The following is a 12,047-nucleotide window of genomic DNA, read 5'->3' on the forward strand; positions in this document are numbered from 1 at the left end:
CGCCAATGTGCGCGCCGCGCGCGCGGACCCGGATCAGGAAGCGCGCGGGCGGGTGATGGATGCTGCTGTCCGGCTCCAGGAGGAGGGAGGGAACTGGAGCTTTGGGCGTCCAACCCCCCAACTTTGAGTTCCGCTGGGAATTCAGGGCCCGCAGTCTTCTGGTCCTCTCGGATGCCCAGACCGAGCCCTATGCGTGCCCTACTCTGGCCTAGGCCTCGGGGCAGACAGGCGGCCGCGGCCCAGCGTTGACCTCGGGGCCCAGCCTAGCTTGGCCTGGCGTCCTCAAGGGTTCGAGGCCGCCTGGGGGAGGGAATGGCGTCGGGACCAAGGGGGTATTCCGGTTTTTATCCTGGCCGGGGAATAAAACGAATGAGGCTAACAGACCGGTTTTCTCACCAGCTGATTCCCTTCCGCACATCATGCCCGCCGCGTCCGCGCCCAACGTCCCCAGTTTGAGAAGCCAGGCAGGAGCGAAAAGGGTGGGTGGGTGAGCAGCTGAGAGAAATCGGCCCCTGGATGTAAAGCAAGGCAATTCCAATACAACCGGATGAGCACTTTTCCTTTTTTCTTTCTTTTAGAAGCAGAAGATATTTGGTTTTTTTACCTAAAAAAAAAAAAAGCAAACAACCTTCCTAATAGCATCTCATTTGATGGAGGTGTCGATTCAGAATGAAACATGCTCCAGTGTAGTAGGTGCGATTGTGAGAAAGTGGCCCAAGGGTGGGGATGCATAAGAGCGATGATGCCGCCACAAAATCGAGCGTTGAGACCAACAACTTCCTACTTCAGAAAAATCTCCAAACAAAAACAAACTAAGGATAGCATAGGCACTGTGTCGAGGGGTCTTTTCCCGCTAAGAATTTTGTTTTGTCTTTTAGCTGTTGCTTTTCCAGGCTGTATCTGAGGCTAAAGTTATATTTAAGGACGGTCTATAATTTCTGGATTGCTGGAAATTAGCATATTAATGATGTCAGTAGCTCTGGAAAGTGGGGAGAGAGGACTGTTGTCTGCCATTTGGTAATTGAAATTTGATGGGTAAACTAATTATGCCATTATTAACAAATAAATTACTTATTAATTCCACCTAATGTTGATCTTCAAAGTAAATACTGATGCCTTACTCGTTGTGTGTACTTTCCCTTTCCTTTTCTGAGTGACAGACATACCTAGATCCTCTACTTTTCAGCCTAGATTAAAGCAGTGCGTTTAACTAGCGTAGTCACCATTCTAAAAACACTTTCATATTGGCATGTAAAGCAAGGATTTTTCAGCTGGTGTACCCTAGTTGATTTTTCAAAGAGCAATATAAACTGCCTTCTCACAACTGAGTCTGAAACGCAGGCAAGGAAAGTCATAGCCTAAGCCTGGAGACACTTCAAAAGGAATGTGAATTCTATCTTCATTTATATCGGTTACTCATATGAGTTACTAAATGCTGGAATATATCCATTTGATGGATAGTCATTTAATGCTTAGCCACATAAAGCCCATTATATGGTACTAATCTTTAAACTAATTTAGGAAAAGAGGTTAAAAAAGGGATCATGTTAGCTTTCTAACTGCAATCACCCTGAAGTGGTACAAAGAGGTTTTCCACATTGGATGTGTGTCTGTGAAGAGTGCTGTCCATTGACATGGCACACCCTGAAAATTTTTTTAAATGAAATCTAAGCCACAGACAGAAATCAACACTGAGTGTAAATCTTTAGACATTCTCTCTAGACTCTCTAGCCTGTGATATAGCTGCCTAAACCAATATCTCTCTACAGCAAGAAAAAATAGTATATACATATATGTACTATATAACATGAATAATATGTACATACATAAAGTAATTAGCAAAACTGGGCTCTCTAAGCTTCTGGGAAGAAAAAACATGACAAGGAAATTTTGACTCCCTCCTTGTGTCATCAGACTAAGGTCTTAACCATGTCTGTTCAATATTATTTACAGACACTAAAACACAAAATTCATGTTGTTTAGCCTTAGAACCTTCTACCAAGTTTCTATTTTAAAGTATTAACGAGGCTCGGGCACTGTTTTGTATATGGTTAACCTAAACGAGTTAACTGCGCCTGTGTTTCATGTGGTTCTATTACTTTAGGAAGATGGGCTTACACAGAATCCCCCCAAGGCCTGTAACTTGTCTTTGTGGTTCGTATCATAAACACAAACGAAGCCAGGACCACCAAGTGTTATCTCACACACCGACATTTTGACATTTTACTGCAAGATTTATGGCTGTAATAAACAATCTCAGTACCTTTTCTGATCCTTCCACAATCTCTCTTCGCAAGCCATAGCATCATTCCATTGAATCAAATAATCTTTTGAAAAACAAAACAAAGAAAACTCTTGCCTTCATATGTGATCCAAGACACCAAAGTAAAGCCAGGAAGAAACTAACTCAATTAATAAATAAACTGAGGTTTACCAGCAGCGCCTTGTCCGAAAAAAGATGGGATGCCCTGAAATCGAGCAGAGAGGGAGTGTGCTAATCTTCGCACGCCAACTGGCTCCAGTCCCAAGCAGGGTGAAAGCGTTATCCTTTTCTTGGGAAACTGGTAAGCACATTTGCTCATTTCCACGTGCAGGGATAACATATATTCCCAACAAAAGCTTTCTTAAAGTCCCATTAAGTGAAATAACTTTTCATCATGTCCTCAAGTCCCAGATGGAGAAGGAGAGTGAAGGGAGTCCAAGGGAGAGGGAGAGCGAGAGGGGGGCAGTGTTTTGCAGCCTAGTTTGAATCTGATTTGAATCATTTTGAATATATTTGGAACAGCCTTCCCTCTTGAATGCAGCCCTGTCCCAAGTTTCAAAGTGACCGAACAGTGACACCGTGCGCATTTTGTTTCTTATTAATCTTACACATTGACAGTCTTTGTTAAATCACAAGGCGCGCCCCTCACCAGCCGACATTTTCATATTTGTTAGACGCGCTGACCTGAAGTTCACCTCGGCCTTGGACTTTGTGCCTCTAAAAGGTCTATACCATGTCTTTTAGAGAGTGGGTGCTTTGCCCAGGTCACTCCTTCTCAGGGAAAACCAAGGCGCGGGGAGCAAAGGAAATGTAAACGTTATGGAATGTATTGACTGTATTTGTCCTTTGTTCTCTAGAGCGAGAGTCCCCCAGACTGACTGTTCGCTGTCTGAAGCACGTCTCTGGAGGGCACGGGAGAAGGACTGAATTTCAAAATGCCTGATGGTGGCATTTGAGGGCTTCCCCCACCTACAGTCGGCATAGGATTTTAGAGAAGCAATACTTTATCAGCCATTTGACCAATTAACTGTTTGGGGGTAATTTCCTTATAGAAGTTTATACTAATGAACACAACCCAGGCATAAGGCATATGAAATTCATATCCGGATTAGACATGAATTTTAACCAGGATTGTGTGAGAGGCCTAAAGATTAAAGTCCTCCAAATAAAGAAAGTAAGCACTCTAAAAGCAATAACTTCTGCAGGTACATTTTCTTTGAGTTGAAAAACTAGCTAAGAGGTGTCTGTGATTATTGAAGCTGACACGTTCCTAAGGTGTGGCGCGTTTTTAACCAATAACACAATAACAGGGTTTTGTCAAAGAGATGCATAATTGTCTTGGTGACTAATGGGGGGGTTTTCCGTTTTCTTCATTTCACTGGCCCAGATGTGGTGAAGTGTTCGCTGCTGTAACAGCAGTCACCACAGTTGTTCCTTTTCTTCTGTTCTCATCTGGCACACCCCCATTTGGCTTCAAGCTCTTGGCCAGAGTGAAAACTTTACACATCGCACAGTGAAAGCAACCTGACTACTTCCACAAAGGCAGTGTTTGGGAAATATTTGCTCTTACCCCTGAACATACCTGGCACCAGCAAATCTAATCAAGCAGACTATAGTGGGATGATCTTAAATGTCCCTGCAAGGGTCTACATTTTGAGTAGTTGAATTAGTTTATCTCTAAAATTAAAGGAAAAACCTAGAAAAAAATGTCACCTTTCTCTTCTCTGTTTCCCTACACGAATTACTTGAAGATCAATACACAGAAAAGGAAAATATGTCCCCCAGAAAATAGATGCTAACGGTACCAACACTTAACGTTAATATAGGTGCATGAAAAATAAAATATTGTTTAGCTCTCCAGTTGCAGTACACACACAAGGCATGGTTGCAGTAGGCTTCCCTCACACACTATTCCCTTTCTTTTCTACTCTCCCGCCCTCCCTCCTTAGCTTGCTTCCCCTCTCCTTGGCTTTCATTCCAAATGTATTTTTCAAGAGTATTTTCTGGAGAATAGAAGTCTGTCACTGTGGTCTTGAGAAGAGGTCTGGCATTTGTGGATTCTACCTTCCTGCTCAAATGGTGTATTCTTTACAGTTTATTCACCCATAGATTGTAGCATTTCTCTTACATTCAGTGTAGGGTTCACAATAAACATAATGAAAAACTTTCAACAACAGGAATATTTTCCTGGTACCAATAAGCATTTTCTCACTGGTGGAGGGGGTAGAGGAATCCTGCCCCTTTCCGGAGGGTTTCCACTTCCTTTCTCCCCTTCCCAGCTCTTTGCATTTAGTGGGTGGCAGTTTCGGAAAAAGCATTCTGTCCTTGAAAATTGCAAAGGATACACTTAGCAAGAAGTGCCTGTGTTTGCCCTTGTTCTCACACACTTTAGGGATCATTAAAGGTACTAAAAAGGAAAAAAACTGGCCAATCAAAATCACAGTTTTCAAATAAAGGAAGTTTCCTGCCCGATCTCTTTCCTTTGAAGGTATGATGGAACATTGGCAACTTGCTACATTATTTCTAAAGGTCCACTGATGAGTTTTGAGCTTTTTTATTTTGTGACAAACGCACAAACAGACTCCTGGTTCTCCAGCATCTAGGGTGTTGGTGCTTCAATAATCTATGCCTATTTACCTGCTGCTATTCCCTTAGAATGGGAGCGATAATTCAAGATGAAATACAGCATGTATTAGTCTTGAAAAGAGGAATTTTCTATCCTTTCCTTCGTAATTGAGGTCATTCAACCACTAGGGTTCACCTGGAGTCCATACCGTGATACACGCGTCACTCTGAGCCATTTTATCTTTTGTGCTGATAGTCAAGATCGCAACTCTAACATTGACATCAAACTCTGTCTGGGCAGATGACGAAGAGCGCTGCACAACGTAAACTTTTGACCCTCAACTTTTTGACCTGCAGTTACAACCACAAAGATACACAAAGCTGTGCCTCTTCTTTCAAGGGGAAGCCCCCCAGCCCAGGAGCTCAGGGATGCCCTGCTTCTGCCACTGCCTTTTGGAGTAAGAGGGTGAATTGGATATTTTTGTGTGTTTGTGACTGTATTTCCTGTCAAATCAGCCTCCTACCTCCTTTTGTCATCACTTAAATAGGAATGAGATTATTTTAAAATCACTCATCATTACGTCTACAAGGAACATTTGGAGTAGGAGGCTTTTGCGAGGGGAACCTCGTAAAAAGCGAAAGAAAAGAAAAGACGGGGAGAAAGCAGGCAATGGAAGTGGGAGACTTTTCCTTTATTTAAAAATAAAGACGCAGCCCTAATTGTTGGGAAAGCTGGCCCAGGCAGGAGAGTTGACTGTGAACTTGTACTAAAGCGTGCTCTGCTGGCGATTCCTAGGGTGTGCAGATTTATCTTCTCTGCATTTACTTAACCCGGCAGTGAACTGCACGGGCGTCATTTGTTAGGCGATGACAGATTTCACCTCCAGCAAGGGCTGCTTCACAAAATCGCAATAATTACCCAATAACCTTCATAACAAATATTATTATTGAAAAGACCGGTTTGTGGGGAAGAGAACTGGTGGGAGAAAGGCAGCTTTCTTTGCAAAAAAACACCAAATAAAACCGTCCTAGGCAGATCTTTCGGTTCTGGGGTTTAGAGTGGCTAGGACTGTGGCTCCCCTCTCCTATGTGGGTGGGAGCCTAGGCAGACCCCCTCAGCCCTGTCTGGAAGCCCCGATTATAGTTTTGTCATTGTCTAGAAAGAAATTCTGCCTTAGAAGCCAAAGGGATGCGCCCACAACGTTCTGCACTCTCCATGATGGGCAAACCTCAGACAGACTCCAGAGCGAAGGTGGGGGAGAGGCTTTGCAGGGCATCTTTCAAGCTAAAAGGATTGTTTTCCTCTTTAATAGCCTATCTTTCAAGATGTAATTTGCTCTCCCCTCACTAGTTGTTTGGATATAATACTCTTCACATCTCAACAAATGAACATGACTCCGTTTCTGGTAGAAAATTCTGTCTTGCTCTCCCAGAGCTGCCAACAATGAAGCGGGGGAAAGAACAGGGGGGAAAAAAGGAATCTTGGCATAAGGTTGTGAAATTAGAGCATGGAAACCCTAACAAACCCCTAAGTAAGTGTGACCAGAAGCTTCCTATTATATTTATAGTTCAGGAAATATTGTCTCTTCAGCTTGTAGAAACAAACGGGCCCTGGCACATTTCGGATGCCTTCTCCTTTTACAAAGCTAGGAGCACAGACAAACACTTCTGCCACCAGCTGAGGCTAGATGTCTTCATAAAGCCCTTAGTGACAGAGATTTTTTTTCCTAAGTAAGTTCCTCTGCAAAAGCAACCCAAAAGAACGCACGAGAAAAAAAATAACTTATCTACAAAATGAGCAGATAACCAGCCATCCTCCTTACTATGCTTCCTATGAAAATAGGAAGAGAGAAAAAAATTCCTCCAATAACGCTCACATAGGTCTGACTGGATGCTGTATTTTTTTAAAGTCAGTTAACCGCATGTGAGTTGGCCTGCCGTCTTAAACTCTAAAGTTTTATGATGATTACAACAGACAGAAATAAGCAAGCTGACAATATTTATAGCCTGTAATTTTTTTAATGCTTGGGAAAGATTCCCCCATATTGTGTGATTCTAATCCAAGAAACTTTCTGCCCATTCCCATACCCAGAGTGGGACGTGACCACAGAGGTGGTGTGGACACTTCGTCCAGGCATGTTACTCAAATGAACCTGCCAGCAGCCCTATCACTCTTTTTTTCTGCCACTAATTTTAGTCACCAAGAAGTCACTCAATCAAGATCACCAAATGAATAACTAAAATAAAACCTTAACCCAGTATTTTCCAGTAAAGAATCCGAAACTCAGAGCAGCAGAAGAAAGACTCCAGAATTCTCACAGACATCTAAAATAATAAAAGAGAACCCAAATAAAGTTTATATTCTGGGTGCCACTAAGATGCAGACACATCTTCCTGAGTGCTGAACTGCTCTCAGGAAATGCTCACTTTAACAGGTTACACAAAACGACCTCAGGGATTCGCCTTGCCACTATTCAAGAGGAGTGGGACTTGTGGGAGGGTTTCGATTTTTCAAAAAACTTCCCAGGTTTTGCTTTCTGAACCTCTGACTTTGGGGACATCTGTTGGACTTATGTTATGAGTGTAAGTGGCCTCTGCACAATAAAGTTTGTGGAAATTCCAACTCTACACTTTAAATGTTTTCACTTTAAGGACTTAAGAAATATCTTTACCAGTTAGCACTTGCAGAAAACCACCTAGCTAGCTCCTAAGGAGAAAAGCATTTGGAGACAGAAGATCCCATTTTTTGTTTCATTTCTGAGTTGGAGGATTTGGCTTAATTCTTCATACAGGATGGGGGAAATCTGCTAGATCCCTTGTGGGTACCCATTCAGAGAAAGACCCCAGGGCAGGCCACAGTGTCCCTAGTCATGGCTTTGCCACTGAAGAATGTAGAGGGTTGGGGCCAGAAAGGGTGGCTGAGACCAAGCTGGAATTGTACCTAGGAAATATCTATCTCACCCATTGGTGCAATATTGGGGACTGTTTTGGAAATCATAGATTATGTAAATTTCCTGGGATCAAACAGAAAGAGCAACTAACAAAAGAAAGGCGGAAATCTCCTACTGACAAACGACCTATTTCTTCCCTAAACTACCCTTTATGATGTGTGTGGAAAAACAACCTAATGGTCCTGGGGACTTTTAAGTTGGACATTGAAGACACCTCGATTTCCCCCCAAACTTCAGGGCACAGTTTGGAAGAAAGAATTTGCCTGTATATTGAGGGGGAATAAATTAATCTTTAGTGCTATCTAGGGAGATGCCTAAGTTGCCTTTTGAGGGTCCTGTGCATAGATTTAAAATTCTACAAAAGGAGAGAGGAAAAGGAAAGAAGAAGAAAGGCAAGGCAGAAGAAAAGAAAGCGCTGTAACGCCTTTCATTTAGCTTGGGGATTCAAAGACTGAAGTTAAATCCGGCCATAAAGTTTATTGCTTCAGACTCACAGGCTGGTGAGAACAGTCCCACCGAAATAAAAAGAACGTGCAGGCAAACAAGGTTCAGGGCCTGGTCCCTGGTGCGGGGGAGGGGGTGCTGAGCCCTCCCCCGCAAGGTGGGGACCCGCGGTCCCCAGCGTCCCGCGGGCGCCAGCGGCCTGGGCTCGGCCTGGCGACCCAGGGGCCCAGCCTAGAGGTGCCGCCCGCACCCGGCCGGCCTCTGCACCCTCGGGCTCTCCCGATCCAGCCTGCGACCCGGCCCCAAAGGCCGCCACCTCTGTTCAGTGCTGCCAAATGACCCCGGCCCGCGGAGACGTATTGCCACAGCCCCGTCAGAAATCCCGCCGGCGTACGCCTCGGCCCTGCCCGGGCCTTTCTTTCAAACTCCCCAGCGCGCCCCAGCGCAGCGCGGCCTCGGCGCCCGCAGCCGGCGCCACCCCCCCACCCGGCTCCCAGCCCCCACCCAGGGCTCCGCAGACCCAGCAGAGCCCGGCCCTCCAGCCCCGGGATGGGGGCGGCCCTGCCCGGTCTCCGCATGCAGGCCTACTCGCACACAAAAATCATCTTTTTTGCACGCCGGCGAGAGCAGCGGAAGTCATTAACATCCGCGCTGGTGCAGCAATTAAAGTTAGGCCCAGGGATGCGGCGCGGCCACAGGCGCTCTGCACCGTGGTGCCTCCGAAAGCTGGCTCTTGGCGTTCCTAATTTGGGCAGAGGGAAAGTTTGCTCTCCCCTTTGGAATTCCGAGGCAACCTCAGAGTTATTGAACCAGAGAGAGAGAGAGAGAGAAAGATCCAGAAAGAAAGTTTTCAGAGTACAAATAAACTTGAAAGCGCTCAGGGGGCGAGCTTACCTTAACTCGGAGGGAGCCATTTTTTCAGAGTTTTGAGAGACTTGTGGTCTGGACACTTCTGGACCTAAAATTGACAATTTGAATGACCAGGTGGCACACGTAGCCTGCAAAAGAGTCAAATGGAGTCCAGCGTCAGTGAGATTATATGTTATGTGGTATATAATGTTGGATGTCAACTCCCCAAAACCATAAAACTTACTTTAATGGCCCCACGTGACGTTTTATAGCCAGTGAGCCGATCTGTCTGTGCTATGGATGATTTTACGATCTAATTCATAGACAAAACCCTATTCATTTGGCACCCAAATGTCATATAGCCGGAACTGGGGCTTATAAAGTTTACTGTTTTATAACTTTTTAAAGGAAAGACGGCATCAGTGTAAGCAGTCGGTAAATGTGCAAATCTCTAGTTGCGCTTTAGCTGCTCTGAGGAGTTTCCCAATCGAGCTAGGATGGGGTAAGTACCTTCCATTTGTAGCAAATTAATTATAGCAAAAGAAGCCAACTGGGTTCAGGAGGGCGAGGAGTGGGAAAGGGTGCCTGGCTGGGTTAAGGGCAGAGGGTCTGGGGGCCACAACTTGACATAGCAGCCTCTTCAGCAAGTGGAGGCCTAGGATGGCCTTAGGAGAGAAGCGGCATCTGTGTGGGCCCCCGAGGGCCACTAACAAAGCCCTGGGCTTTTTCTCCTTTCTCTATCTTCCTCTCTTTTTCGTACCCATCAAGTTAACCTGGTTTTCTCAGAGATGGGCAGGTTGGACTCAGGCTTTGCAACCACCTAAAGCTTTTCCACCTTCCGCCCTGAACTCTCTGATGGGTCAGTTAGGGAGGCCACGGGTCAGGGTGTTGGTCTGAGGTCCCCTTGCACAGGCAGACTGCTCAGGTAGCCTCAGACTCACTGCCTCCCAGCACTGGACAGACAGAAGAGCAAAAAGAGCCACTTGCTATTTGGCACAAACCAGACCAAGAGAACTTACAATAGAAAGTTTATTTTTTGTTTCCAGTCAGTATTTTTTCCTTAAAAACAAATACAAAAAAAAAAAAAAAGCTGATCACAGTTTGCTTAAACAGCCAGACTTGGACAATATTTGTAACTTTGTTCACAAAAACATACATCACTGAAGCTGCGCTTATAAGAGCCACTTCCAGAGTTCGTGCAAAGGGTCCTACAAAGGCACGCAGGGACACACCGCTCAGAGTCACAGTTTTCATCACAGAGTCACTAGTCACTACACGTCGAACAAGTTAAGTTGTGTCTCATCAAGTCACCTCTACAACAGCATTAATTACACAAGGAATATAGGTAGTTTGAATAAAAATATCTTTAACAGCTTGGAGCTATTGAGACAGGAACACTTCCACTCACATGCACAGTTAAACAACTGGAGTGCAACACACAACATTGGCACTAAACGAGGTCGAAGGGGGACTTTTTTGTGTTTTTTTTTCTCTTTTCTTTTTTTGTCATAGTTACTTCAAGTAACACAGCTTGCTTCATATAAATAAGTTAAAACATCTATTTTTTTTTTCAAGACAAAGCCATTCAGGACAAAGAAATGAAGAGAAAGCAGATCTACTTATACAGGTGCTATAATGGCAATAAACAGGCTCATGATTAAAAGATGAATTAGGGCAACGATAACAGGGCTTCTTCACAGAAGGAACACAAGGGAGTTTCAGAAAGTCACCTTAGGACTGACACTACGCGGGACCCGGCTAATACTGCTCAGTACTTTAAATGCTCAAATACTCAGGGGCGGAAGGCCCCTCCCGCCGCCGCCATGCTCATGCTTTTCAGCTTATTATCTTTTTTCCACTTCATTCTCCGGTTTTGGAACCAGATTTTAATTTGTCTCTCGGAGAGGCAAAGAGCATGTGCTATTTCAATCCTTCTTCGGCGGGTCAGATAGCGGTTGAAATGGAACTCCTTCTCCAGCTCCAGGGTCTGGTAGCGCGTGTAGGCCGTTCGGGCCCTTTTGCCTTCCGGGCCGCCTATGTTGTCTGCAACAGAAAAGTCAGCGGTTTAGCCACCCACTCCTCAGCCTCTGGCTACCAAAGTCCGCCAGCTGGACCAGCCAGGGTCCTGAACAGGGGAGAAAAGCTCAACAAGTCTCCCTCCTCACTCGCCCACCCACCCCTCCCGAATTTCCTTCCCTCTTCCTTTCTAGAGAGAAAACAATAAGATTTGGACTCTGGGAACAATCGGCCCATCCGAAGCTGGAGCCGCATCCCGGACGATCCCCCGGCTTTCCCTCGCCCCTCTCTTGCCCTCTGGCCCTGCCCCTGGCGCCCTGAGGCTGGGCACAGCCCTCACAGGCTGCCCACCACCCAGAAACCCACCAAAGCAAGGCCCTTTTCTGTGCGCCCAAGTAGCCTCCAGATCACCCTCCCTTAAAGTTCCAGCCCCGCGAGCCGCCTCCTCTTCCAGCCTGCACGCTTGGGGCGCCTGCTTTCTTTTTCTTCCCTTTCCTTTCCTGCTCTCCCTCCTGCCCCCAAACTTCAGAATCCCGCCGGCTCTCGCCTCGATTATTCCCCCCACCAAGCCCCTTTTCGGGGACTCTAATTAGTAACGCTGTTTCCCCAGCGTAGCCCTCCTCATAAATTATCAGTCCTGACAAGCCCGATTCACGGCCCCTACTGCCATCCTCTACCTCTCTGCGCCTTGCTCGGCTGGCCTGACCCATGAGCGCGTTCCGAGGCGCTGGGGTTGGATATGTTTTTTTTTTCCTTTCCCCCCTTTTCAAAGTCTAAACTTGGCTAGCCAGCGGCCTCTTTCCCCTCATTTGTGAGCGCTGGGCGCTGCAGAAAAGAGAAGGAGGAAGAAGGAAGGCAGGGGAAGGAGAACGGCGGGGAGAGGCTCCACAGGGCTGGGAGAGGCGAAACCAGGACAGTGACGGGGAGAGAGAGGGCGGTAAAGGAGAGTGGGGGGGGGG

At 45.9% G+C, this 12,047-nt stretch overlaps 3 protein-coding genes across 3 annotated transcripts in view; all 3 read right to left on the minus strand.

Moving 5' to 3' along the window:
* HOXA4 (homeobox A4) overlaps positions 1-2,582 on the minus strand; it is a 4,528-nt gene extending 1,946 nt beyond the window's left edge. Inside the window, exons 1-2 of the mRNA XM_024755007.1 lie at positions 2,435-2,582; positions 2,264-2,327 (exon numbers count right to left, since the gene is read on the minus strand). Coding sequence (XP_024610775.1) covers positions 2,264-2,327; positions 2,435-2,582 — 212 coding nt within the window. The remainder of the gene's footprint in view (positions 1-2,263; positions 2,328-2,434) is intronic.
* Positions 1-9,192, minus strand: part of HOXA3 (homeobox A3) — a 30,922-nt gene extending 21,730 nt beyond the window's left edge. The window contains 1 exon segment of the mRNA XM_024754981.1: positions 9,118-9,192. The gene's annotated coding sequence lies outside the window, so the exon portion shown is untranslated.
* Positions 9,193-10,083: 891 nt separating this feature from the next.
* The window catches only part of HOXA5 (homeobox A5), a 4,592-nt gene continuing 2,628 nt past the window's right edge, over positions 10,084-12,047 (minus strand). The window contains exon 2 of the mRNA XM_024754982.1: positions 10,084-11,115. Within this exon, the coding sequence (XP_024610750.1) occupies positions 10,865-11,115 (251 nt within the window). The 3' untranslated portion in view covers positions 10,084-10,864. The remainder of the gene's footprint in view (positions 11,116-12,047) is intronic.

The sequence above is a fragment of the Neophocaena asiaeorientalis genome, unplaced genomic scaffold (assembly GCF_003031525.2).
Source record: "Neophocaena asiaeorientalis asiaeorientalis breed wild unplaced genomic scaffold, Neophocaena_asiaeorientalis_V1.1 scaffold36, whole genome shotgun sequence".
NCBI classification, from domain to species: domain Eukaryota; kingdom Metazoa; phylum Chordata; class Mammalia; order Artiodactyla; family Phocoenidae; genus Neophocaena; species Neophocaena asiaeorientalis.